At 43.3% G+C, this 27,928-nt stretch overlaps 1 protein-coding gene across 2 annotated transcripts in view; it reads left to right on the forward strand.

The window, feature by feature from the left end:
• EDAR (ectodysplasin A receptor) overlaps positions 1-27,928 on the forward strand; it is a 79,725-nt gene that overhangs the window by 42,717 nt on the left and 9,080 nt on the right. For both annotated transcript variants that reach the window (XM_071574780.1, XM_071574865.1), the window contains exons 2-6: positions 3,923-3,991; positions 4,684-4,806; positions 5,903-6,084; positions 17,636-17,721; positions 27,449-27,535. In XM_071574780.1, coding sequence (XP_071430881.1) covers positions 3,941-3,991; positions 4,684-4,806; positions 5,903-6,084; positions 17,636-17,721; positions 27,449-27,535 — 529 coding nt within the window. In that variant the 5' untranslated portion in view covers positions 3,923-3,940. The remainder of the gene's footprint in view (positions 1-3,922; positions 3,992-4,683; positions 4,807-5,902; positions 6,085-17,635; positions 17,722-27,448; positions 27,536-27,928) is intronic.

Consider the following 27,928-nt stretch of genomic DNA (forward strand, 5'->3'; position numbering starts at 1 on the left):
CTTATCTCAATTAAGAAGGATTTAGCAGCATCGGGAGCATGCAGAGATTATCTACTGAGCTCATGCAAAAAACTGTGATAATCTTTGGAAAAAGGTGGTTTGCGAGGTTCCTCCCAGAGTACCTGAGATTTCAGGCATGTGCTAGGTCTGCTGTGGTCCCTGTGAACTACATACAACCTGCCCACCTTTATTTATATGAAAACATTTGTCTCGCATTCTGCTGTTTTTAGTAGAGATCTTGGATGTGGATTCGTGATTGATTCAGATTTTCCAGCTACTTAGATATAACATTCATAGCCACAGACCTGATAACCAAACTGCTGTTTAGGAAAGCCCAGGAAAAATGCATAAAGGAATATCAGAATTAGCAAAGTTGTTTGAGATGGTAGTTGTGCCTTTCCCTCTCACAGGATTAAGTTTTGTATCCTTGAAGTATATCTGTGTCAGCGATGAAAGTCAAGAAATACAGGGACAACAAAAAGCCCCCACCTCTGTAACAACATTGGGAAATACTTTTCTGTACTTCATATATTTGTTTTCCTCCTTTATTCAACTGTATTTTAGAAACCAAAACAGTCTGTGACAGGAAATTATTTTTGCACTGTATTACTTATTGAAGCCAGAGAATTAAAAAACATCTAAGGTCATCCATCAAAAGCTATGAGCTTTAGTTTAGACCACCAGCTGTGGTAACCCATTGTTTGTACATTTCATGTATTTACTCTGACTGTACTCATGGATACTCTAAATGTCATGGCAGTGCTACTTTATAATCTACGTAAATTATCAAATTCAAAGGCTAATTATAAGGAATGTTGTTTTTCCTCGTTTAGACAGCAACAACTAAGCATTTTCTTCCTGGTTATTTTTTTTTTTTATTATTTGTACATGCCAGTTTTTGGTAAGAAACCACAAGGACTGTACGGAAGGACTTTTTGTCTGAGAGGAGAGATATCTGAGCAATAGGTTCCCAGTCATATCCTTTCCTGTTCCCCAGATTTCTGCCTTGCAGTCTATGGGAGAGTAGCTGAGACAAGGAGTCTAGCATTTCTTGCTGTGGTTGCCACTGGGAAAATAGCCTTTCTTTTCCTGTCATCTTATGTGTACATTCTTGCCAGCTATTAATGAATATGCTCAAAAGACAAATAAAGCTGTAATTAGCAACCCCCGCTAGTCATGACGAGGCTTGCTGTGTGTTGCACACCTGATCCACAAAGACACAGGTCTGTGTTTTACATCTCCTCTCAGGAGACACCCACATGTCCCAAACAAAAACACAAATCAGGATTTGTGGAGGGCTCGGCAGACAGGCTGCCAGAGATCCCAAATTCCTTAGGAGTGATAGCATAGTCCCAGCAAAAAATACACCTCCAGCTCCTTCCCACTCCCTGCTTCATGCCAGCCCACAGAAGATGGTGATTTGCTTCAGACTAAGTGGAATAATTCATTAAGAACTAATGTCTTTTAATGATTAGGGGCTATAATAACTGGTCACTCTTTTTCCTGCTTCTTGGCAGAAGCTGGCTGGTTGTCCATGGCTTCATAGATGTCAGCTAGACAAAAAAGCAATCTTGGCACTAGAAGATCTATTGTTCTGTGGATGGGATTAATGAGTGACAGATAGCATGGTGCAGAAATAACTTAACGTGCCTGAAAACTGGCAACAAGCCCAAGAGCAGCCTGGCATTTCTTGGTGGATCCCTTCAGGTATCACCCCAACTGAGTAACTACCTGTGGCCCTACTGCAAGAAACCTCCTTTATCTACCTTCCCCCACTCCTGTTTTATAAAACTAAAGTGTTTTAACTCCAAAGAAGATGAAAATAAAAAACACAACAGGAAACAACACAGCCAATTTATGGCAGTGTACTTGAATAGGAGGATTAACACTTAAATTTAACTTTTTGGTATTCCAGTTTGGAGGAAAAGTCTCCCCTGATGTTCTAATTTTGCCATGTTTAGTACTTTGAAATGGCTTTCTCCAGTTAAAAATATATTTACCATATGCTTGACATATTGCTGCATATAATGATGGAATGCAAGGGGAAAAAAAATTGTTTACATACAAAACATACCCCACATGCATATTTATATTAAGAAGCAGAAAAATATTTTATTTTTGTATGTATAACTTGATACTTTCAACATTTTATGTAAATAAATGCCAAATGGAGAATACTGTATTATACATTAGTGGGCTATACATCTTCAGTTCCATTCTTCAAATCTGGCTATGGTTGCATACAAGTATCTCAAACAGCAAACATCTGGGTGGCTTGAAAGCAACTGAAGTGTGGTTTTGCTGTAAAATATATTCTTACTGTAAAGTTACAGATTCAAGACTTACTGATGAAATTTTCAGCCTCAGACCAGATTTTTAATAAATATAATTTTTCAGTATCAGTGGGGACACAGCCTTAATAATATTAATATCTAAAGTCTAACAAACTCTTACAATTAGGGTACAGTTTCACAGACATATGCATTAAGACTTTATCCTTGGAACTTTTCCAAGCAACTGCACTGCCATAGACAAAGCCTTCATCCAACTTACATGTTTGACACTTTGTACAATTGCATGACTATTTTGCAACTCTTACCTCCAGATTTAGGACAATTTATCTCTGGTTCTCTTTTGTTTCTAGATTTCAAAGTGCAATTTCCTGCAAAAATGAATACACTCATAATTCAGGTTGTCCACCCACCCACCCAGTTACCTGCCTCAGCTAGCCCAATTGCTGGAAGGAACATATAAAGCAAGTTCATAGCTTGATGCTGGAGCGATATAATCTTTGCTTAATCTACTTAGTGTTTAAAAATGTAAATGTTAGCAGCTATGTCAAATACTGGAGACTGCTCTCATGTAGGTTGTATGCTCGAATGTGGCACAAAGCAGTAATTGTACTCTTGTGGGAGACTAAAAGTCTCCCGGTGTCTGAGACCTGGAAAATTGAAAGAGTAGTTTACATCTGCTAGGACCAAAGTGTTGCAACTCTATCTCAAACAATTTGAAGCTCTAAAATCCCTAGGGCATAATATGTGCTGTATCAATATCATTAAATGTGTTGTATCATGCTGACAAAACAAATCGTGCCTTCTTTTCCTGTCTCTTTTTTCACCTTATAAAGAAATCCTGTACATGAATATGTAACATTAGCTCTTATTAAAAATTATTCATTTTAAGAAATTAAATCAATTTACATGTGTGTTTGTAACATTGATTGCAGTCTTGCTTTTCCCGAAACATTTTAATAGCACTTCAAATATAAAGTTTGGCTCCTTTCTGGGGTTTAACTTCTTAAATCTGCAGTTTGCTTATCAAAAATATAAAGCAGCTGATACTTCCCATAGAAGGCATCTCTGGGCTTTCTCACTGGATCCACAGGAGCCATCTAGGGAAGTGCAGACCTGGTTTGCTGACTGTCCACGCTGCTTGCCATTGATTCACTCCCCGGCTCTGCTTTGACTGCTCCATCCAGGTCTTTCCTAGACAAACCTGATCTAGTGTGGTCAAGCACTAAGCAGTGTGGACACAAGCCAGGCTACTGATCCCCAGCCCTCTTTCATTTAGCAGTCAAAATGTAGTCCTCAGTTCTTCCAGGGGAGGACTTCTCAGCAAGCCAAGAACTGTCAGAACTCAGACTTGGCTCCTCATCTTTCACAGATTTTTGTAAATATGGCAAGACTGTATTCCCTCATGCCATCGGTCTCCTCAAAGAGAGGAAGGAGATGTGCAGTAAGGGTGTGTGGCATGTGCGTGCATGCGCACGTGCACGTGCACATCTCCACCTCTCTTTGTTCAGATCTCTGGGCATCACTCCACGTAACCTGTCTTCTGCTTATGAGCCCTTCTGTTCTTATTTTGGCAACACACACTAACATTTACTCATGTTCATAAACAATCAACAATTTTATCTTTTCAGGTAAAACATCAAGAGAGCATGGCTCACCTGGGTGAATGTAAATGGACTCATGTGTTCCCTTTCCTGGTGGTAGGTATTTATGTGTGTGCATGTCTCTCTAGTGGGCAAAGATAACAGGGTTCTGCTTGGGTTCTTCACATCCATCTGTGAATGGTCATGGCTGAACCACAGATGACCTAGAGACTGAACCCCAATGTAGTGAATGAGGTTTTCATTTAATATAACACCTGGGCATGTGCTGCTTTAACTGTGGCTGCTAGTGATGGGCAGGGGAGGAGAAGGACCCAGGATGGAGCAGATACAGAAGGCCCTGGAAGAGCTGTCACATGAAGCACAGCCCTATCATGGCTGAGGCCCAAGGCAGAGCATTATCTTGGGTTGTTACAGTTGACCATTGTAGTAATTTTTATGAAGGCTCTAGAGATGGGAGGGGTGAGAGTGCAAACTCTGGCATTTGCTTGTGCAGGAGAGCATGAGAGTTAATAGGTCAGGAACCACAGCTTTCAGTATTCTAATGAGGGGCTGTGCCAACAAGCATGAATGTCAGTGCTCTGAGAAACCCTTGGAAGGACCAGGTTGCTGAAAACTGCATCTGCTTCCATTCCACATGGTGCTACCACTTCCGCTTCTGAGCTATAGGGGGGGTTCACACTGCAATGCTAGCCCTGCTGCCTGCTGAGCAGCTGGGCATGGGGAAGGGAGAGACATGGAGAAGGAAGGCAGTGGAAGTGACAGTGCTCTGGGATGGTCTCTGGTGACAGGTCTCCCTGGTGTACTCTGCCAGCGCTGAATACTCCAACTGCGGCGAGAATGAATACTACAACCAGACCACTGGCATGTGCCATGACTGCCCCAAGTGCGAGCCGGGTGAAGAACCTTACATGGTAATTTCATCTTCTTCTGCTGGTGAGGGACATGTATTGAGTACCAAATGACAAAAACAAATGCTTTGCTACATGGTGATAATATATGGATAAGAAAGAAAATGGAGAAGGACGGGGATGCTTAAGCAGGAGCATTCACACCTGCAAGTGTGCTGTGGGAGCAAAGCATCATACATGCACACCAGTAATCCACATCCCAGGAGTAGCCTGTTAAAAGTGATACTGTAAAAGTTGAAAGGTAAAAGTTCCACACACAGTCTCTGCCAAGTCTGTTCTTCTCTCAATAGTTGTTTAAAATCTGATGCTGCCATTCTGACGTGGTGTGATAAATCGGTTAGTCTGGCGAGCTTGCTGGCCCCCCACACTGACAAGTTAATTTTGCTCTCCTGCTGAGATATTTTGGCACCAAAGGAACTTGGATGTTTCTGCAACATTTTAAAATATGGTTCCTAAGTAACCATTTGATTTACAGCAAATAATTGTTGCTTATTAAAAAAATAAATTACTGAAATCGTGTTTGGTTTTAATGGAATAAACATCCTATTGGAAGCATTTCACACAGTTGGTAGTCCTGAACAAGGATGTTTGAATAATAACCAGTTGGGTTTGGTTTTATTTAATCTAAACGTAATATTCAGCTGGGACATGTGAGTTCAGAGGTTGCAAAATCTCATCCAAACATTGCCTTTTGTGATGTTCTCTCTGGGCTCTCCTAGCATGAAAGCTGCTGATAGCCCTGCTGCAGCCCTGCTGCAGCCCTGTAGTAGTCTTCCCTGCTTTTCCATATTCAGTTCACTTTCTATCTAATCAGCAGCTGAATTCCACTTCCACAATTTGCTGGACTCTGATAGAAGTAGCTATGGGGGATCACCTACAAGGAGCATGATGCTCCAGTTCCCCTTCTCCCTTTCCAGCTCACAGCATGCTGCATCCTTATATCCCTGCATGGCCTTTTTAGGACAGACAATAATAGGTCAAACAACAGACTTCTCTCCCTTCATGCTGAAAAGTAATGGGCCAGTTTATAAACATTCTCTTTTGCTGGAAGCTGGTGTGCAGCACAAGACTGCCTTTCAGTGACTTTATGTTGTTGCAGACATGTGGATATGGCACCAAGGATGAGGACTACGGCTGCATCCCCTGCCCTTCAGAGAAGTTTTCCAGAGGAGGTTACCAGATATGCAGACGGCACAAAGACTGTGAGGGATTTTTTCGAGCCACAGTCATGACACCTGGTGATCAGGAGAATGATGCAGAATGTGGTCCTTGTCTCCCGGGGTAAGGAGTTAACCACAGACCTTCGCTCTACCCAAGGCACTGGAAAATACTTTCTTAATGTCAAAATCTCTGATAGTCTTTCTTCATGTCTTAGCTGACTGTAGGTGAAATGCTGGTGAATTATGCTTTTTTGTCTCTGCTAAAACTGCATTTAAATGTTTCAAATGCATTGGTGACTTCAATAAATCACAGAATCACAGAATGATTAGGGTTGGAAGGGACCCTAAAGAAGGTGTTGTTAATCTTACTGAAATCTCACTGAAGAAATAGCTGTTTAGAACAACTAGAAAACTTTTACTAGAAGTGGAAAGAGAACAAGCACAGGTGTGCAATACCACTGTAGCTTCAGAGGGCCACCTTGTAAGTCCTGTATCCTGCATCTTACAAATAAGCAGCCTGAAAGTGCCTTGGATACCCAGTGGGGTCTATGAAGGCATGATAGCTTGCTTAGGAGCATAAAAGATCTCTTTTCCATATGGCACATTTGTCAGTAGTTGACAGCATTAGCTAACATAGCTGTTAGGTGAGATTTATGAAGGGATTTTAGTCTCTCAGGGTCTTTTCTAGACAACAGAAGGGGTTCTAAGGAGTTGCCAATATGGTGTGTGCGCTGTTGTTCAGAGTCCAAACAAATTTCAGGGCTGGCTGAAAGGGCTTAAAAAAAGATGCTATTCATTAAGTCCATCTTTGTAATGGTCTTTTATGCTCGGTATAATTCTGATAGTGATGGTGAGAAAGATATTGCTGCCTTGGATATGTTAGCAGTAGATTCTTGTCTATATTACATTTGAAAGTCTGCAAACTCAAACACGCATTTGCACTCTCAACATTTTTTTTGTAGGGTGAATAAATACTCTAAAGCACAACCTCCTCTTGCATACCTTTTAGTTTCTGCCCTGTTCCTCTGGTTTAGAGAGTAATTCCTACTGACATTTGGCTTTTGTGCAGTTTGCAGACACTGCATAACTCCACTCCTTATAGCACAGAGAACACTGTTATAGAGGCCCTGCAGTCTTCCAGGTTTATTATATCAGTAAGTCTCTGTGAATTTTTCACAGTTTACAAATAAAATGAAGGACTTGCCTAGTTGCCAACCAAACAGACTGATGATGTGATTTGAAAAGAGCTCCCTCTCAACTTCCCCTCATACTTCATAAAGAGCAAGAAACTTAAATAGTGGCCACAGTTGCTGTTTTGCAATTTTTTTTCAGGACTAATGAGGTCACCAGGTGGGAGTAGGGTGCTGGCTGAAAATAATCAGCTTGCACAGCTGGTGCTTGGGGAGAAATCTCAAAACATTGTGTTTGCACAGGTGTAGCCTGTAACAGAAACTGGCCTGCTGGAATTTGGCTGTATGCCACTCCGTGTGCAACTCTCAGGTCCTGGGATTGTTTGGGAAAGCCAGCAATTAAGGAGAAACACCCTGTTAGTCCAAGCTTGAATAGATGGAACTCTCAAGATAAAGTAAATATGGGCTAAAACAAGCTCTGAAGCTTCCCTGACTCCTTGTGCTACTTAGAGTCCTCAGTTTGCTCCTGTGTGATGGTGGGGTAAATGAAGATGCCCTGTGTCAGAACAGAGAGCTGATGCATAGCTCAGACTGATCTCATTATTGCCCCCGGTGTCACAGGCACCAGAGGGAGTGGCAGCTGGCAGAATCTCCCTTGCCTGGGCAATAAACCTCAAAGAGTCCTGAGTCGATGAGGGGGAAAAAATAAGGTTTTTGTTTTCAGAGGACTGTTTCCATAACACACTGCTGATCTTCCCAAACTAAGAGTCCAACTCTGCATTTAGGGACATCTCATCCCTTTTGTTATTCTTTACCAGATCAGTAAGGCAGGCTCAGAAAAAGATGAACGTATGATACATGCTGAATGAAAATTTTCATACAAAATACCACCAGGTTGGCAGCCTTTTCCTGTGTCTACCAGTGCCATCCTCTATACTTTACCTTAAAATAAATGCTGGATAATTATATGGTTTTTATATGTTGGGGTTTTTTTCACTATTACTGATGATCAGTTTTAGGGAAGAAGGAGACCTTTGTTCATCCCCTGCCTCTCTGTGTTCCCTCCTACATAAAGTAAAAATAGCACATTCACATGAAGGATGCAAGACTGTGGCCAGGGGAGATTTTAAAGGTTTAGCTCTGAAGCTGTTGTCCTTAAAACCGAAGTCCAATTGTCAGTGAACTCTAAAGGTACTTAAACTGAACCTCCTGGAACACTGCAAGGCGTCATTCTCTGCTCCTGTGCAGACGATCTTCCATTATGCCAAATAGGACAGGTCAAGAATGTGGAAATTAGGTGTGAGTCAGACTATTTCCCTCCATGAGATGACCCATTAGGTGTTCCTGAAGTGTAATTGAGATCACAGCTAACTACAAGCAGCCAAAGCAGGTCAGAGTGAGGGTCTCTGTAGCCTGGCCATCTGTCTTCATTCAGTAGTGGCCATTAGTGAAAACCCATGGACAAGTAAGGACAGGCCAAGTATATATGATACATATCCCTTATGCTGTCCCAGCACCTATTTCAGCTTGGAGTAAGTCCCCAGTCTCCTCACAAGGTAGAATTGCAATGGGATAAATTTCTTTCTAAATATAGAGATGCCTCTGCTACTGAGGCTTCCCCTTTTCATGTGTTCCATATTTCCAGCAAATCCACATTCAGTATCTTCTCTGAAATGTTTTAAGCGAAGCAGTGAACTCTCCTTTGTTTTCTGGATGAAAAGGTTTAGCCAGTGAATTTCTAATGAAATGAAGTCCCCCTCTGCTGTTCTTGATAAGGCAGCAGATGACTCCACCCATGTGCTCATCAACTTCTGCTGTCTCTCTGCAGACTGTCCCCTGCTGAGAATGGCACCCTCCCAGCCCACCTCCACCTCTTGCCCCAGTCCCAGGTGCCCTGGTCCCTGCAGGACAGCAGACCTAGGCCTGGGTCCAAGTCCTTGCATGTGGCATAGCACCACTAAGGTTAGCCCAAGATAAACCACCATGGTGTTAAGTAGGAAAACAAATCCATTTTTCAGTCTCCCTTTACTATGGGATTTTGCCTGTAACACTTTGTCCTAGTTCAGCAGGAGGGACCAGCTAACCCTGTGTGGGGGTGATCAAAGCTGTGTATTCTACCCCCTCTAATCATTCCCCAAGGACAATGGGCCATTAGCAGCAGCTGCCCAGGGAGCCATTATCACCTTTACACCCAGCCTGAGGGGGGCGGAGCTGCTAATGGGCCATCAACAGCTCAACACCCCCTGGCTCCCAGAGTCAATCACCCATTGTGTGAGTCCCCGCCCAGGAGGAGGGACTGAGTGCTCCCTGAGGGTACATAAGTGGTGGGTAAGAAGACCTCGGGTACTTCTCGTCGGATCCAGAGCAGCAGCAGGACCTCGACAGCAGGAGATCACCGCTCTCGCCCAGACCACAGCCCTCGCCTGCACCAACAGGTTTTTCTTTTCCTTTTGCTCTGGACTTGGGGGAGCCACAGGGGTCTCAGCACAAGGGCAAACAAACCCCCTTGGGTTTGTGCCCCAGGACACTGGGTTATACTGCTGGGGTATTGTGAGTTGAAAGCAATTTCCCTTGTGTGTCAGTGTTGCTATAATAATATCATTATTAAATTTTAGCTCTGACTTATAATCTCTCTCGTGGTGAGTTCATTCTCCCTTGCTGGTTCACCTTCAAACCAGCACATCTTTTGGCGCCCAACGTGGGGCACGAGAGAGAAGTCAGAACTACAATTTCATTTTGTGTATTTGGGTACAGAAACTCCCTGACTACCATGTTGCTTGATGTATTCATGTGGATGGTGTATCTGGGCCTGTTCATATTTCGACACATGGGGAACCATGTGCCTGTTTTGATGCTCTCTTTAATACCAGGGAGAAGGATCAAAATTGCTTTATTAATATACTATGTTTATGTTGTCATAACATCAGAAGCAATGAATTTCATTGTGAATGTATATTCAGTCTGGTGTGCCTGTCCTGGTTTGGGTTGTTACCTCTGGGGTCTCATTAAAAATAGCACCCAGACTGTGGGGAAAACAGGCGGAGATGGTTACTTCCACCTTTTCACCTCTGCTACAACAATCATTGAAAATATTGAGCTTCCTTTTGATGTTAGGGACAGCATAATCTTGCTGTTAGTGTTGCTTTGTCTCCTCTGTACTGTATACACCATGTTTAGGGTCAGAACTGGGCTCTCTAAGGAGACTTGCCGGAGGCCTGCCCTGGGAGCGGATGATGTTGAGTGGCACGGGAAGTGGGAAGATATGGGCCAGTATTTGGAGACCTTCTCTCCTCAAATGATCTGGAAATTCACCCCGGAACAACTGCAGGACCCTGCCAAAATGCTAAGCTATGTGAAAGGAAGATGCTCTGGTAGTCCCAGAGATGTGCAGCTCACAGCAACCTGCTGGGCCCTGGCCACTGCCTACCGCACACTGCTTGGTGTGGTACAGCATCATCAGGAGGAGGAGAAAAGGAGCAAATCCACAGGCACCATGTCCACCCAAACCACGTCTGAGCCAGTGAGGAAGAGAGATACATCAATCAGCACCATGTCCAGCCAGACCATGACTGAGCCAGAGAGGAAGAGAGATACATCAACTAGCGCCATGTCCACCCAGACCATGACTGAGCCAGAGAGGAAGAGAGATACATCAACTAGCGCCATGTCCACCCAGACCATGACTGAGCCAGAGAGGAAGAGAGATACATCAACTAGCGCCATGTCCACCCAGACCATGACTGAGCCAGAGAGGAAGAGAGATACATCAACCAGCGCCATGTCCACCCAGACCATGGAGGAGCCAGAAGGACAACAGAAACCGATAGCAGTTGCCCCTGTCCAGAAAAGAAAATCAAAGACCAAATCAGTTCGTATAGTGCATGACGAGGAAGAGTCAGGACCTTCATCTCAAGCAGAAGAAATGGAGCCAGAAATAATCACCCGGTCCCTATCCCTGGGAGAGCTGCGTGAGCTCCGGAGAGAGTTCACACGACAGGCAAATGAGTCCATCTTGACCTGGCTACTTCGAATCTGGGATGCTGCAGCCAATGATACCATTCTAGATGGGAGTGAGGCAAGGCAGCTGGGATCCCTGTCTCGAGATGTTGTCATTGATCAGGGCATTGGAAAGAGACAGGAAACTCTCAGCCTCTGGCGGCGACTGTTGTCAAGCGTGAGGGAGAGATATCTTTGTAAGGAGGACCTCCACGTACAGCAAGGACAGTGGAACACGATGGAACAAGGTATCCGGTGCTTAAGGGAATTAGCCGTACTGGAGATAATCTTTTCAGAGGATGAGAGATTCCCTAAAAGTCCAGATGGTGTCCAGTGCACATCCCAGATGTGGTTAAAATTTGCACGACTTGGGCCAGAAATGTATTCTCGCTACCTTGCAACATTGCAGTGGAGAGAGGGAGAAGACAAGGTGGGTGCACTGGTCAGCAAACTCAGGATTTATGAAGACACTGTCACTGCTCCATTACGAGCCCATGTCTCAGCTGTGGAAACAAAACTGGCTGAACTGGAAGAGAAGATTAAGGAAGGACTCTTCCATATCTCTCCAGAACAAACAAGAGTCTCCGCCATCAGAAGCAGGCGTCTTCCAGCTAAGGAGAAAGGGTACACTCCACGCGGCAATCTGTGGTTTTACCTCCATGAGCATGGAGAAGATATGAGGAAGTGGGATGGGAAACCCACCTCTTCCTTAGCAGCTCGGGTACGTGAATTGCAAAGAGGCACAACTAACACAGGGAATTCTTCAAGGTTGAAGGCTGCTCCGGTCTCTCGTGGGCAAGGCTCCAGACAGTATAGGAATGATGATGTTATGCCCGATCCTCTTGAAGGAACCTCCCGGTCATATTCACAGGGAGAGCGCAGTGAATACCATGACCAGAACTAGGGGGGCCCTGCCTCTAGCCAGGTAGAGGAGAGGGACAATCGGGTTTATTGGACTGTGTGGATTCGGTGGCCTGGCTCATCAGACCCACAGAAATACAAAGCTTTAGTGGACACTGGCGCACAATGCACGTTGATGCCATCAGGATACGTCGGGGCAGAATCCATCTCTATTTCTGGGGTAACAGGGGGATCCCAACAGCTGACTGTACTGGAAGCTGAAGTCAGCTTGACTGGCAAGGAATGGCATAGACACCCCATTGTGACTGGTCCAGAAGCCCCGTGTATCCTTGGCATAGACTACCTGAGGAATGGATATTTCAAAGGCCCAAAGGGACTGCGTTGGGCCTTTGGCATAGCTGCTGTGGAGACAGAGGAAATCAGACAGCTGAGCACCTTGCCTGGCCTCTCAGAGGACCCTTCTGCTGTAGGACTGCTGAAAGTTGAAGAACAATTGGTACCGCTGGCCACAGCCACAGTGCACCGTCGGCAATACCGCACTGACCGAGACTCTGTGACCCCCATACACAAGATGATTCGTGAGCTGGAGAGCCAAGGGGTGGTCAGCAAGACTCACTCACCCTTTAATAGCCCCATATGGCCAGTACGAAAGTCCAGTGGAGAGTGGAGGCTGACGGTGGATTACCGTGGTCTCAATGAGGTCACACCCCCCCTGAGTGCCGCTGTGCCGGACATGCTGGAGCTTCAGTATGAGCTGGAGTCCAAGGCAGCCAAGTGGTATGCCACCATCGACATTGCCAATGCCTTTTTCTCCATTCCGTTGGCAGCAGAGTGCAGGCCGCAGTTTGCTTTCACCTGGAAGGGGGTGCAGTACACCTGGAATCGACTGCCCCAGGGGTGGAAACACAGTCCCACCATTTGCCATGGACTGATCCAGACTGCATTGGAAAAGGGTGAGGCTCCAGAACATCTACAGTACATCGATGACATCATTGTATGGGGGAACACAGCAGGGGAGGTTTATGAGAAAGGAAAGAAGATAATCCAGATTCTCCTAAGAGCTGGTTTTGCCATTAAACGAAGTAAGGTCAAGGGACCTGCTCAGGAAATTCAGTTCCTAGGAGTGAAGTGGCAAGACGGGCGTCGTCAGATTCCAACAGAGGTGATCAACAAAATAGCAGCTATGTCCCCACCGACCAGCAAGAAGGAAACTCAGGCTTTCCTAGGCACCGTGGGCTTTTGGAGGATGCATATCCCTGAGTACAGTCAGATTGTAAGCCCTCTCTACCTTGTGACACGGAAGAAAAATGATTTCCAGTGGGGCCCTGAACAACAACAAGCCTTTGAGCAGATTAAACAGGAGATTACCCATGCAGTAGCCCTTGGGCCAGTCAGGACAGGACAGGATGTGAAGAATGTGCTCTACACTGCAGCCGGGGAGAATGGCCCATCCTGGAGCCTCTGGCAGAAAGTACCTGGGGAGACTCGAGGACGACCGCTGGGATTCTGGAGTCGGGGATACAAAGGATCTGAGGCCAGCTACACCCCAACTGAGAAAGAGATCCTGGCAGCTTATGAAGGAGTTCGAGCTGCCTCAGAAGTGATTGGCACTGAGGCACAGCTCATCCTGGCACCCCGACTACCAGTGTTGGGCTGGATGTTCAAAGGAAAAGCTCCTTCTACCCATCACGCCACTGATGCCACATGGAGTAAGTGGATCGCTCTGATCACGCAGCGAACCCGGATAGGGAATCCTAATCGCCCTGGGATTTTGGAAATCATCACCAACTGGCCAGAAGGTGAGAGTTTCGGATTGTCCTCTGAAGAAGAAGAGGAGCAGGTGACACGAGCTGAGGAGGCCCCACCATATAACCAGCTACCAGAAGAGGAGAAGCGATATGCTCTCTTCACAGATGGCTCTTGCCGCATTGTAGGGACAAGCCGGAAATGGAAAGCAGCTGTATGGAGTCCTACACGTCGAGTTGCAGAAGCGACTGAAGGACAAGGTGGATCAAGTCAGGTTGCAGAGCTGAAAGCTGTTCAGCTGGCTTTGGATATCGCCGAACGAGAGAAGTGGCCAAGACTCTACCTTTACACTGACTCGTGGATGGTGGCCAATGCTCTGTGGGGATGGCTGGAGCGCTGGAGAAAGGCCGGCTGGCAGCGCAAAGGGAAACCCATCTGGGCGGCTGAGATGTGGCAGGACATCGCTGCCCGGGTAGAGAAGCTGAGTGTGAAGGTCCGTCACGTAGATGCTCATGTACCCAAGAGCCGGGCTAATGAGGAGCATCGTAACAACGAGCAGGTGGATCGAGCTGCCAAGATTGAAGTCTCTCAGGTAGATCTGGATTGGCAGCATAAAGGTGAATTGTTTCTAGCCCGATGGGCCCATGATGCCTCTGGTCATCAAGGCAGAGATGCGACATACAGATGGGCTCGTGACCGAGGGGTGGATCTAACCATGGACAGTGTCTCACAGGTTATCCACGACTGTGACACATGTGCTGCCATCAAGCAGGCCAAGCGGGTGAAGCCTCTATGGTATGGTGGACGGTGGTCGAAATACAGGTATGGGGAAGCCTGGCAAGTTGATTACATCACACTTCCCCAAACACGCCAAGGCAAGCGCTACGTGCTGACCATGGTAGAGGCAACCACTGGATGGCTGGAGACATACCCCGTATCTCACGCCACTGCCCGGAATACCATCCTGGGCCTTGAGAAACAAGTCCTGTGGAGACACGGCACCCCAGAGAGAATAGAGTCTGACAACGGCACCCACTTCAAGAACAGCCTCATAGACACCTGGGCCAGAAAGCACGGCATTGAGTGGGTGTATCATATCCCCTACCATGCTCCAGCTGCCGGGAAAGTTGAGCGATGTAATGGACTGCTGAAAACAACCTTGAAGGCGTTGGGTGGGGGAACTTTCAAACACTGGGAGCTGCATTTGGCAAAGGCCACCTGGTTGGTCAACACTCGGGGCTCCATCAATCGAGCTGGCCCTGCCCAATCAGAACTCTTGAATACTGTAGATGGAGATAAAGTCCCTGTGGTCCATATGAGAGGTATGTTAGGAAAGACTGTTTGGGTGAGTCCCACCTCAAACAAAGGCAAACCCATCCGAGGGATTGTCTTTGCTCAAGGACCTGGTTGCACTTGGTGGGTAATGCAAAAAGATGGAGAAACACATTGTGTACCACAAGGGGACCTAATTTTGAGCGAGAAGAGTTTGTAATGTTTCATTGCATTTATGTATATATATATATGTATAGGTAAAAAGGGGATTAATTTGGGAATGACTAGATGGAGTAGAATAAGGGGTGGATAATGTCCTAGTTCAGCAGGAGGGACCAGCTAACCCTGTGTGGGGGTGATCAAAGCTGTGTATTCTACCCCCTCTAATCATTCCCCAAGGACAATGGGCCATTAGCAGCAGCTGCCCAGGGAGCCATTATCACCTTTACACCCAGCCTGAGGGGGGCGGAGCTGCTAATGGGCCATCAACAGCTCAACACCCCCTGGCTCCCAGAGTCAATCACCCATTGTGTGAGTCCCCGCCCAGGAGGAGGGACTGAGTGCTCCCTGAGGGTACATAAGTGGTGGGTAAGAAGACCTCGGGTACTTCTCGTCGGATCCAGAGCAGCAGCAGGACCTCGACAGCAGGAGATCACCGCTCTCGCCCAGACCACAGCCCTCGCCTGCACCAACAGGTTTTTCTTTTCCTTTTGCTCTGGACTTGGGGGAGCCACAGGGGTCTCAGCACAAGGGCAAACAAACCCCCTTGGGTTTGTGCCCCAGGACACTGGGTTATACTGCTGGGGTATTGTGAGTTGAAAGCAATTTCCCTTGTGTGTCAGTGTTGCTATAATAATATTATTATTAAATTTTAGCTCTGACTTATAATCTCTCTCGTGGTGAGTTCATTCTCCCTTGCTGGTTCACCTTCAAACCAGCACACACTTTCAAACCTGAGCCTGGCAGGGGCCAAGGAAAGAAAGAATGAGTCTTGTTGTGGAAGAGTAATACTGTGAAAATTCATTATTTCATTACTGGTCACTTCTTCTCCATAGTTAGTGACATAAAAGGATCAGATATTTCCAATATTGCCTTTAATATCTGGTGCGTTGGAAAGTAATCAGAAACACAAGTCTGTTGCGTACTTCATGGGTGTGAATCACAAATGTTTGCAGCGGCAGAGTTTCCTGCTCAAGTGGGTCAACAGTTCCCTGCCGTGAGCATCCTCTTCAATTTTCTTTACACATCCTCCACCATTCTGCATTGTGGTGAAAACCAAGAATTCCACCAGCTTGATTTAATTAACTGTTAGAAAGATTGTTTGTCTTTGCTAAGCCACCACAGCTATTAAACTGTGGATCCTAACTGTCTTGTAATTTTCTTCATATATTTATATGTACCTTTGGCCTTCCACTCTTTCGTTTTCTGGTTTGGCAGTCTTTTTCTGCTGATTTATTAACTGATTTACAACCTAACGTTATGTAGACCCCCATAAGAGAGGAAAGATGAAGTTTTGTTCCTGAGAGAAGGATAGAGTGGCAGATGGAGCACAGGAGACATTTGAAGGGAGGAGTGAGGGTGAATCTTTAAAACCAGTAAGAAATGAGGAACAGTGTCCAGTTCACCTGCTCTCTGAGGTTCCTCCAGTTCCTGTCTCACCCTTGCATCTCTAAGTACTCCACTGCCTGGATCTATATCCCTTATTTGTAGCCTATTAATATACCAACTAATTTTGACAGGTCATTTCAGCAGTGATTTCCTAACAACACATACATTTTCCAGAAAAAAAACCCCATCCTGCTCATGCATAGACAGGTACATACCAGCAGAAAATAGATTCCCCATTGCATAAAGTGTAATGTTGAGTACCTGTTGACACAATGGATTATGAATTTATTCATCTCTTCATTAAAATCTGTAGTTATTTACAAGTGATTTGTAGACATAACCATAATATCAACTGTATGATGTTACATCAACGTATGTATGATTTTGATGTAATTTACTCATTAGGGTGGATCCAATTTTGCATAACTAATTACCTTATTCCAATACTAACTTTATTAGCAGCCCAAATCATGAAAACTTTTCCTTCATGCTTTAATTTCATTATCAAAAACTAACTCAGAAACAATACAGGAAGGAAGTAAAAACAACACAAAATAAGACCTGTAAAACCTCATCAGCCTTGCCTTATACGGGTAGTGTTTTCCTGTATTTTTTATTATGATTTGTCTAAGATTTGGTACTAACATTACAGAGATTATTCTTCTGATGTTTGTGAATAGAATCAGCCAACCATATCCAACTGGCAGTCTTGCTTGACAGATTAGTGATTAAAAAAATAGCATTCCCTTATTTTGAAAAATCTTATTTCAGGGCATGCTCTAAATTGCATCTTGAACTCAGCAGGGAGAATAATGTTGTTTCAGACAATGTTACCACTTCTTGTCATGTCTTGATGTTTGATTAATTACCTTTTAGGAGGAAAGGAAGAATTGAATCCATTCAATCAATTTGAAAAAAAAAAAAAGAATCTGCATCACATTGCTTATACAAGGGAGTTTTTCAATGATTTTATCTCTCTATAATTGGTTGCTGCTGAACCATGCTCAGTTGTAGCATATTAATTTACACTGCTTTGCCTCATCTTGCCCTTCATTGCAGTTACTACATGCTGGAAAACAGACCTCGCAACATCTATGGAATGGTTTGCTACTCGTGCTTGTTGGCGCCTCCTAACACCAAGGAATGTAAGTGTTCTGCCATTTCTGTGCATTTCATCTGGTTTTGGCTTAAAAATCATCTTGTTTTGACTTAAAATCATCTGCAAGCTCAATGTAAAGTCTTTCAGTGATGATTATTATGTTCAAACAATAATCCTGGCTAGAGTAAAGCAATTTCTTGTTTCAACTGGCCTTGCCAACAAAGGGAGGGAGTGCTGATCATCTGAGGAGAGATCAGAACCTTTGACTTTAGGACCTGCTATTGTTTGTTTGTGCTCCAGTTTTCATCTGTTAAGACATCTGTTGCAGGACTTATTAGGCTTACCTAATGAGTAGGTACAGGAAGTCCCATATCTGTGTACTTTTTAAATTGAGTTTCAGTTCAGCTGAGAAGAAAACATGGGACAATTTGCAGATTGAGAAAAGTGCATTGCACCTTTTCATATCCTTTGGCTTCAAAGTCATTCAAGGGTTGACATTGATGTGTGGTGGCTAGCACTGATAAGACAGTTAATTCTGTAGATTTCATTGACACAAGAAGCTAATTGAAAAAATCATGTGTGTATGTGCGTGACACCCTAGAGGTACCTGTCTCTTTGCATGCCATGTGCATGCAGTGGCTTATCCATCCTCATGCCATGGGGAGGAGGAGGCACAGTCCTGCACCAGCACTGTAATGCAGAGAGACAACACCCCAGAAAACTGCTTTCTCCTTTAGAGGGTAGAGAAATTGAAAAAAAGAAAAGGAAAAAATAGGTCCTCTCTGAATAACCAAATTATTTTGACATCATCTCAGAGAATATGGAGAAGATCAGGAGAAAAAGCTTTAAAAAAAGACCAAACCAAAAACCCAAACAAACAAAAAAACAGACAAACTGAGCAGTTCCCCAGAGAAACCTAATGCGTCCAAAACTAAAATCCTGTCCATGTCCTGTTTTTTTACAACTCTTTGTCATGAAAAGTAATTGCAATATTTGTCTGCTTTATTTGAAAGTCCTTGAGCGTTTATTTTTGTGTACATAAAGTGCAATTACTTCATTCAGATGCTGCTGGACTGTGTATCATTGGTGCTCTGCTAGTCACTTAAAAGGAGGATAGGTCATGAACAGCTACCACCTTTCCTAAAGTGCAACAGCTCAGAGGAGCCAGGGGATAATCCTCACCTCACAGAGCCCCTGGTGAGCAGTAGCAAGCTGGAAAGAGGTATCTCCCCGAGCTTTCTGCCTGAAAATGGTGGGTCTATTGTGCAGCTGCTCACCCTACTTGGCTGTAAACCCCCACCCTGTCCTGAGGTGTGCCATTCTGCCTGAGACAGCGGGAGTGGGCGAGGGCAGGGCGAGTGTGATTTTGGTGAGATAACATCTATATTAGGCAGCGAGGTAAGGGTGCTGTGAGATATAGGAAAAAGGTGGAAAGGTAAGTGAAAACACAAGGGTAGGAGTGTTGTGGTTTAACCCCAGCTGACAGTCCAGCCCCACGCAGCCAGTCACTCCACTGACTGGACTAGGTAAGAGAATCGGAAGAGTAAAAGTGAGAAAACTCGTGGGTTGAGACAAAAACTGTTTAATAGGTAAAGTAAAAGCCCACACATCAGCAATGGAGAACAAGGAATTCGTTCCCCGCTTCCCACAGGTATCCAGCTATCTCCAGGAAAGCTGGACTACATTACACATAATGGTAACTTGGGAACACAAACACCATCACTTTGAACATGCCACCCTTCTTCTTCTTCCCCCAGCTTTCTATGCTGACCATGGCACATACAGTGTGGGCTATCCCTCTGGTCCGTTGGGATAAACTGAACTGGCTGTCCCATCCCAGCTCCTTGTGCACCTCCAGCCCCTTCACTGATCGGGTGGGGTGAGGTGAGAAGCAGAAAAGGTGCTGTGTATGTGCTGCTCATCCACAATGAAAGCATCCCTGAATTATCAACAGCTTTTTGGTCACAAATCCAAACCATAGCCCTGTACTAGCCACTACTGAGAAAATTAACTGTACCCCAGCCAAACCCAGCAGGGAGTCTTGGTGGGAGATGAAGGTTTTGGTAAGAGGATGCAGATGCTTCTGGCTGCCCCATTGGTGGGAATAGAACCATGTCTGCTGCTAGCCCATAGCCAAAAATTAATTCCTTCCTCAGCTCTGATGGTCTGTCTCAAACACATGCTGAAACTGATTTTTAGTAGTATCAAACATGTTGTAACTTACTGATTTAAAAATAGGAAGCTCAGAGTGACAAGCTCTGGCTTTGCACTTCTAGACAGAAAGATGAGGGCAGATAAATCTTGTTTCAGGCCTTAATTAGTGTTGGAGAACAGTAGTGCTCTCTTTAGCTGAAAAGATTTCCTTGCTGGGGAGCTGCCTGTCTGTGTGTTACAGAAGGCCAAGTCTTGGGGGGTGTGCCCCTGCATGAAAACTTGCTCAGAAGTATTTGGGTTTGATCAAAGGGTAAACAAATACCTTTCAACTCTGAGAGTGTGTTGTGCAACTTTCGTCTCATATACAATCATTAAAACTTGAAATAGCTGAGGAAACAAGATGAACACCCATGCCCCATCATCTGGAAATATTAGTGAAAAAATGACTGGGAGTGAGAAAGAAATTCCTTGCTGGGCCTGTGTCACCTTTTTTTTCCCCCCTTCTCAAGGGACTTACAACATAAATAGCATGAAAAGGGGGGGAGGAAATGAAGATGCTTCTCAGAGGTCTGAGGTTTAATTGAGGCAAAGGTGTCACTAGCTTATGGTGTTGAAACTCTCCCTCTGAATTGAAGGATGGGAGCAACAGTTCTGCAGCCTAGGAAGAACAACAGGCTCCAGCAGCAGCTTGTGAGCAGTGGGCACTGGGCACACACAGGGAAGAAGCTGTGCCTATATGAGCAGGAGCATGTGCGTTGTGTAGCAGGAAAGCTTTTCCTTACTGGGAAAAGGACAAACATCCCATAAAGGCTACAGTTTTTCCTATCTTGTGCACTGTGAAACACCTATGTAAGATTTCTGGCCTCTCTCTGGCATGCAATTCCCTTGAGTTACCCACATAGGAGCTTCAGTGCTAAGCACAGAGGAGCACAATGCCAAAATGTCAAAGATACGAGACCTTCAACTGTGCATGAAGCAGCTCATGAGCCATCAGTGCCCCTTGCAGACACTAAATTGGAACATGATACCTCTGTGATAAATAACAGCACTGCAAGAGGTGAGGGAGGCAGGTTTCCCATGCCAATCAAAGAATGAAAGTAATGAACACCAAACCACTCTAAGATGTGGCTTCCCGCAGTTAATGGTGCTCGATTTTCTGTCAGCGCCTCTGGAATTGGAGCCACTTCAGGCTGCTGACTGTGTAGGGTGTTTTGTTTTGTTTTGTTTTGTGTTGATTTCTTTTATCCAATGTAAAAGTATATGTAAAAGACAGAAAATTTAGCCATACATGAAGTTTCTCTGGCAGAGAGGTACAGTTACTGCTGAAAGAGATTTTGTCTTTTAGCAGCTAAAACTCTCAATCAGTTTGTATATTTTAAATCCCTCTTGATATTTGCACCTTCAGTTTAAAAATGCTGGAGGAAAACAAAATCAAACTCTGCTACAAAACTTTGGGAAGGTTTATTTTGAAGTTGGATTTACACAATTAAATCAAATACGCAAACCCTTTTTCATTTACAGATTATTGTTCTAGAGAACTTCTGCAATTGATAAGGGTTTTCTTTTTAACCTATTGTATATATTCATAAGTGTGTATGAGCATAAACTACTTTATGTTGTTTTATTTCACCTTTTTAGCTGGTTTTATATATGAAAACAGATATAATAACCAAACTTTGTAAGTTTTTAGGTCTCACACTTAGTAATGATGGCTTGGGAAAATCTTAAAAAAAAAAAAGAAGAAAAAAAGAAAAGCAATAAAAGAAAACATACGTGGTCAAGTTATTTTTTGACTACCATAGAGCAAATGACATCTAGAAACAGAAAAGATAATTTTTCTTGTTGTATCATTAGAACTTGAAGAAGAACTAAACATATGAGACAGAATAATTAAAAATTGATGACTTCATGTGATGAGCTGTAATCAGGGGAGCATATCCATACCTGTGTACTGAAGACTCAGAACTCAGCCTCCTTAATTCAAGTGCTTAACACAAACAAGCCTAATGCCAAGCCCACTTTTATTAGTGAAAATAATTATTTCAGAGATTTGTATTTTAACTCTCTGTTCTTTGTAATATCACTAATTCCCTTTTCTTGCCAGTTTTGTGCTTTTGTAATATGGTCAACCTCAGGGCCTTTTCCCTCTTGTTTCAAATTACACATACAAATGAATAGGATTGTTAGCTGGAACGAACAAACTTTTTCTTTTTTTTTTTTTTTTTTTGAGTTGTTTGATCTCTGAACACCCCTTTCCTCTTCACATGTGTGATGGGAGAAATGTTGAAGGCCATGCTTTATTATTCACTACTAGTATGGCCCACTTCTCCTCTCCTTAGGGTTTGTCTGTATTAGGAAAGGAACCTAACCTTGGGACAAAATTGGCCAACTTCAGCCATCAACCTTCAAGGAGGGATCAGAGATGAAAATGTGGGGCTTTCTGTGTTCAGCTGCTGCGAAAGCGGGGCCCAGGTATTGCTCAGGGAAGCATCTGGTCCTGGTGCAGTTACTCCAATGACTTTGATGGTTTTGCTGGTGCTGGAGCTGCAGCTCCCACACTGAGCACCACCTCCCATGGAAGACTCTGCAGGTCTCTGCATCATTGCTCTGACTGGGCTCAGGAGCTGAAAAACCTGCAGAACTGCAGCTTTCTCCAACCTATACAGATAGGCTGGCCACCAGGACAATGGGGAAATGGGAGCTTGGTTCCTGGTGAGTCCATTCTCTTCCTTCTGATGCAGGGAAGTTACAATAGTAAGGTTTAAACAGCAATTATCCCCTTCATGTTGCACAGAGAAAGAGGTGATAACACTGAATTACTGGACATAGGCTTAGTTCATGGAGCATGTGCCTATGACCTTCCAGTGCTGTGCAATGATGACAGCTCTCAGTGAATCCAGAACATCAGACTAAGGCCCAGTGGCCTATAATTGTCATCGCTTCCCTGTTCTTGCAAAGTAAAAGGAGAGAAAAAGAAAACATTACAATGGAAGGCATTACAGAGAGCACAACAGCATAAAACATTTCTTTTATGTGTTGTGGTTACTTACATTGAGATTGACCAGACTGAAAATAAAAGTCTGGAGGAACTTTCACCATTTTTAGAAGTTTCAACCTCAGGAATTAATTTACTTCATGCTCTTCCTGGTGTAATAACTACCTACACTAACTGAAGTATCTATCTGTGGCTACAGAAAATGCTAGAATAACTTGTCTTATAGTATTCTGTATGTACCCTGGAAATGCAGTAAAATAAAGAGCAGTCAGGCAATCCTCCATTGCCTAAGATATGCTCTGTTATCGGTGATTTGCAATATTTTCAGAACTGGTTTATAATTGGTTTCTGAAGTCATATGTAGGCACCTTAGAAAGCAGTTTGGCTTTGACAGCTGCTTTAGCTTTCATGACTTTCCAAGTGCACAGGCTTTTCATTTGAAGTGTTGTTTCCTTGAGTTTGAAAATAACCTTTCATGAAAGTACCAGAATACAGATTTACCTTATTTGAAAATTCTGACCTCTGCTTTCTACATATGTAGGTCTTTATTTATGACTAGGTTTAGGTAAAATCCAGTTTTCAATTACTTTGACAGCCACAGACCTTCTATCTTTATTGAATTTCAACTTAATATGATTTATTTTTCATCTCATATTTAAGGCTGCTAATTACTTATTTTCATGTGTGCTTTATCTTACTTCATGTCCATACAAGAGTTTCAATGATGGCACTACTGGCTTGGCTGTGCCATTCATTACTGGACCATGGCTGTGAGAAGAGGGGTGCATCAGGAGAAAGCCAGCTACACTCAATGGCAAGAAATAGATACATATATAGGCACAGATTTTTTAAATGCTTCTTATTTCAGGAACACTCTGTTAGTCTGTTGTGTACCCACTTGAGGGATTTTTATGCTTTAAATATTAAATAAAGTAAAAAAAAAAAAGAGCTGTTGCTAACTCTGAGTGGCAGTCCTTTGCAGGGACCAGTAAACTGATCCCTACAGCAACTGATGTCAGGAGCACATATGGTCTCCTACTGCACCAGATTTTATTCACTCACAAACACTTGTTGTAAGACCTCCTTTCCCTGTGCCCTCTTCCTCCTCTCACAAATCTTGTAGTTTTGTTTGTCATTTCACATTGTAAGTCTGTCTCAGGATAAAAGAACAACTGTAACAGTCTGTAATATAAAGCAGAAAGGTTCATTGAAACAACAAGAAGAAGGTATTTTATTGCCCAGCATTTGTTCCCTGTGAGGACAAAAGGCCCCTGCATGGCAATTTCAGTTAAAGATATCTTTTGAGTTAAACCCCCCAAATATTCAATGTGAATACAGATTCAATTGTTCTTTTAAACAGTAAGTACGGAGCGGGGTTTTATTGAAACTGTATTTAGACTCTAAGAAAGTTACAACTAAATCACAATTTTTTGAATAAAAACAGTTATAGTGCACAAGTTGACCAGCCATCAGTGATAAACTTCTTTCCTAATGTCTTCTTCACATTCCTACAGTATTACTTACAGGTGTCTAGGAATATAAACCACTCTTTTGCACAGTTATATTACAGCCATCAGTCTTCTTTTTTTTTAATAGAGTTGTTTCCATATGTTGTGCTGTAGCACCTTAGGATGCCTCTGCCTGAGCTATATCTAAGTCTTTATAGATTATGTGTCATCTGTATTGAAACCAGAATTAATAATGTGATTGGGATGCAAAACTGGATGTGCACAGAAACAACTGACATTGCAGTCATGCTGTGGTGCTGGACTGACCGGGAAAAAGCAGCTGCTGGGAGTTCTGTTTCTTTTTGCTCACACAAAAGTGATATAGAATTAAATTCCACACAAGCTGGCATTCTTGGTTCCTCTTGTAATGCAGGTGCATGAATTGGCACTTTCTTCTAAGCCACATCTAAAGAAAAATCTTGGCTCATAATGGATATGCCAAATTATTAAATTTGACAGTAGGATTAAAATATACATAAAGACTAACTCCCACCTAGGCATACGTAAAAGGCCATTGTGTTCTAGCACCAGCCTTGATTTTGCCACAATAGGCACTACTAAACAAATGGGGTGGCCCTATTCCTATGCAAAGAAGATTCTGCACGTAGGTTCAGGAGCTGAAGGTGCTCACTCTTGTGCACAGGCAAGGCCTGTGTGTGTATGTGCCCATGGCTGGCCTGGCATAGGCAACGTGCTGTGCCCTGATGTGGGGCAGAGCTGGGTGAAGTGTGACAATGATGCTGAATGAAGGATGGATGGCCGTCCTCCTTACTGTTCCTGTGCTATGTGTTGCTGTGTGACTTCACACCTTGAAAGGCTCTCCTTTCTGTCACAGGCAGGTGAAAAACATGAGGTTAACATTATCAAGCGACTAAAAGATTGATTAGGCAGAAATACTTCAATTCCTGCATACTTCAAGTGAAAGAGAAGAGAGGCGAGTTTGACAAAACTCCCTCCTGAAAGAGATGAGCTGAAGCTTGTTAGCAAAGCTGCAGGCAGACAAAGCAGCTTGCCTGTGTTCACCGGAGGCACTGTAAGAGCAGCTATTGCTGACTTGTTGCAGCTTGCAAGGACTGTGCAGAATCACAATGGGCTGTAATTGCATTTGCCAGGGGGACTGCAAGAATAGGCATCAGCCTCATAGCTGTGGGCATGAGGGAAAGCATCAGGCTACAGTACTGGCCATTTATTACATTTCCTCTGTTGCCCAGCCATGGTGAGTAACACAGAGGTCACGACCAAGGATCATTCACTTCAGTTTTGTGCAGAATTGCTAAAAATTTTACAAATTACCTGTCTTTCATATCCACTACATGCAAGTGACATCTTCATTTACTGATACGTAGATGGTCTGGTGCTGCATTGCAGTTCCCGAAGCTCATAACTAATTCTTAGAAGGAAGTCTATCACAGAGAAAGGACCAGAGGCAAGACTTATGTAATCTGGCCATCATTTACATAATATGAAAAGCATCAAAATTAATAAATTAGTATATTTAAAATTTTATGAAAACACTTATTCAGTTTGAAAAAACTCCAATTACAATAAATTAATCCATTTCCTTCCAACAAATGATGTTTCAAAGAAGTTTTACCATTGTTAAAGAAAATTTCTTTTGAAGCCATCTGCAACTCATACTTTGTGGCCATTTTTAGTGTACATTTCTCATTCCCTACATACAGCCATGTTTCATGTTAGGTAATAATTTTTGGTTTTGCTCTTTAAAAGAAACATTTCATTTGAAGAATGTGTATATTGCTTTATTCTTAACCATGGAACATTTCTCAGACCATTCCAGACCACTTAATTTCCTGTCAGGTGTACCTGGTGGGTTTGGTTTCTTTGGATATTTACTTGGTCAAAAGAATGGCACAGTGAGCTCTCATCTGCTCTAGCTGCCAGACTACCTTGTGAAGCCACGTGCTGTGCACACCTTACCAGATGACTGGGACAGGTTTTTTTGCCTTTAAGTCTGCTGAGTATAATTATCCTTGGACTTTTTTCCACAGACAGCTAATACAAAGCAGGAGGGATTTCATACCCATTCCAAGGCAGAAAATGTTTTCAGTGTCTGTTGATAGCAGCTCTTTGCATTACTTCTTTACCAATGATATTAAAGTTTCTTTGAGACTGAAGATTATGTTTACTCCCAACTAATATTTGTGTTCTGTTTTGAAATACTATGCCAACACCATTCTATATGACTTATTCCAAATACTATGCAGTGTTGTCTGGCATTGTCAAAATATGTTAATTTTTGCTTGGTTTCATGTCTTGAAAACTTGGCGTATGACACCACCTGAAAAATTAACTTTTCCTTAATTGCAGAATTTGGACATGGAAACCCCTATTGGACAATCTCACAGCATGAATTATTCCTTTAAGTTCTTCTTATAGTAATTTTAGTTTCAGTTTACTGTTTTAGTGGATTTTGCCTCTCCGCAGAATGTATATTTGGACTGACAGTGGGAATCATAAGAAACATACTGTCCAGTTACATTACAGGAAATTCTAATACTGCTTTCATGGAACAGAAAAGCATTCAACACCATAAATTGTCACTTTTCCTAGGTTTTCCTATGGGGTCGTGAGGGTTTGCATACCATCACAGCCTCACAACCATGCTGCTAATGAAGGATGCTTGTGAGAAGCACTAGTTTGATGAATCAAGCATCTGAGTCTCAGAGTCTGCAGTTGCAAATAAAGGAGGAGGGGATTGCAAATGGCTGGAGTTTCCAGTTGGATCCTGGAAAGCTTTCTGCTACCCAGGACAGATCTGTAACATGGGAATCTATGTATAACACTTGGCCCTGAGTATGTCTGAAGATGCTTGGGTTTCTTCCAAGTTCATAACTGTTCAGGACCTTTGACTTCTTCCACTCCCTCTAGACATTATGCAAAAATGTGGTCAAATGTAGACAAAAATGTAACACAACTTCCAGAGTGCCAGTAATGCATGTTGGGATCAGTGACATTTCAAAAAGCAACCAGTTCAGGGTTTCTTTCCTAATAAATGAAACCAAGCTAATGAAAGGCTATCTTTACCGGAGCCAACACATTCCTTTGAATGGACAAAGTAAGCATGGAAGTTTATGGCATTTCTGTTTATATTGCAGGTGCAGGAGCTAACTCTGGCATTTCAGCCATTTTCCCAAGTACCTCTGGCACAAGCACTTTCTCGCCTTACCAACATGCTCACAAAGGTAAGAATGCTCTCACAAAGTTAATTTAGCAGCTGTTTGTTTTGCAAAGGGCATCAACAAAGTGAAGCAAACCGAAAATACCTATTGTGGTTTTCATTGCCACTATTTCTGGATTTCTAAAACGGCTTTTAGAAATAATTCAGAATTCACTTCTATTTCTTGGTTAATCAACACTGCTGGTTGAGGCACCTGAACATAAAATGGATTTGAACTGTACTCATTAATGCCAGAAATAAATTTAGCTCATTATTTGCCATAGAAATTTAGCTCATTATTTGCCATAGAAATGGCACTCTGCCTCAGCAAAGCTTAGCTCAGAATGGTGGAAAGAATTTAATGTACAAATATGGTCAGTCTCTTATTTAGATAACATAAACAGTTATCCAGCATGAT

This window comes from Pithys albifrons, chromosome 1, assembly GCF_047495875.1.
Source record: "Pithys albifrons albifrons isolate INPA30051 chromosome 1, PitAlb_v1, whole genome shotgun sequence".
Lineage (NCBI taxonomy): Eukaryota > Metazoa > Chordata > Aves > Passeriformes > Thamnophilidae > Pithys > Pithys albifrons.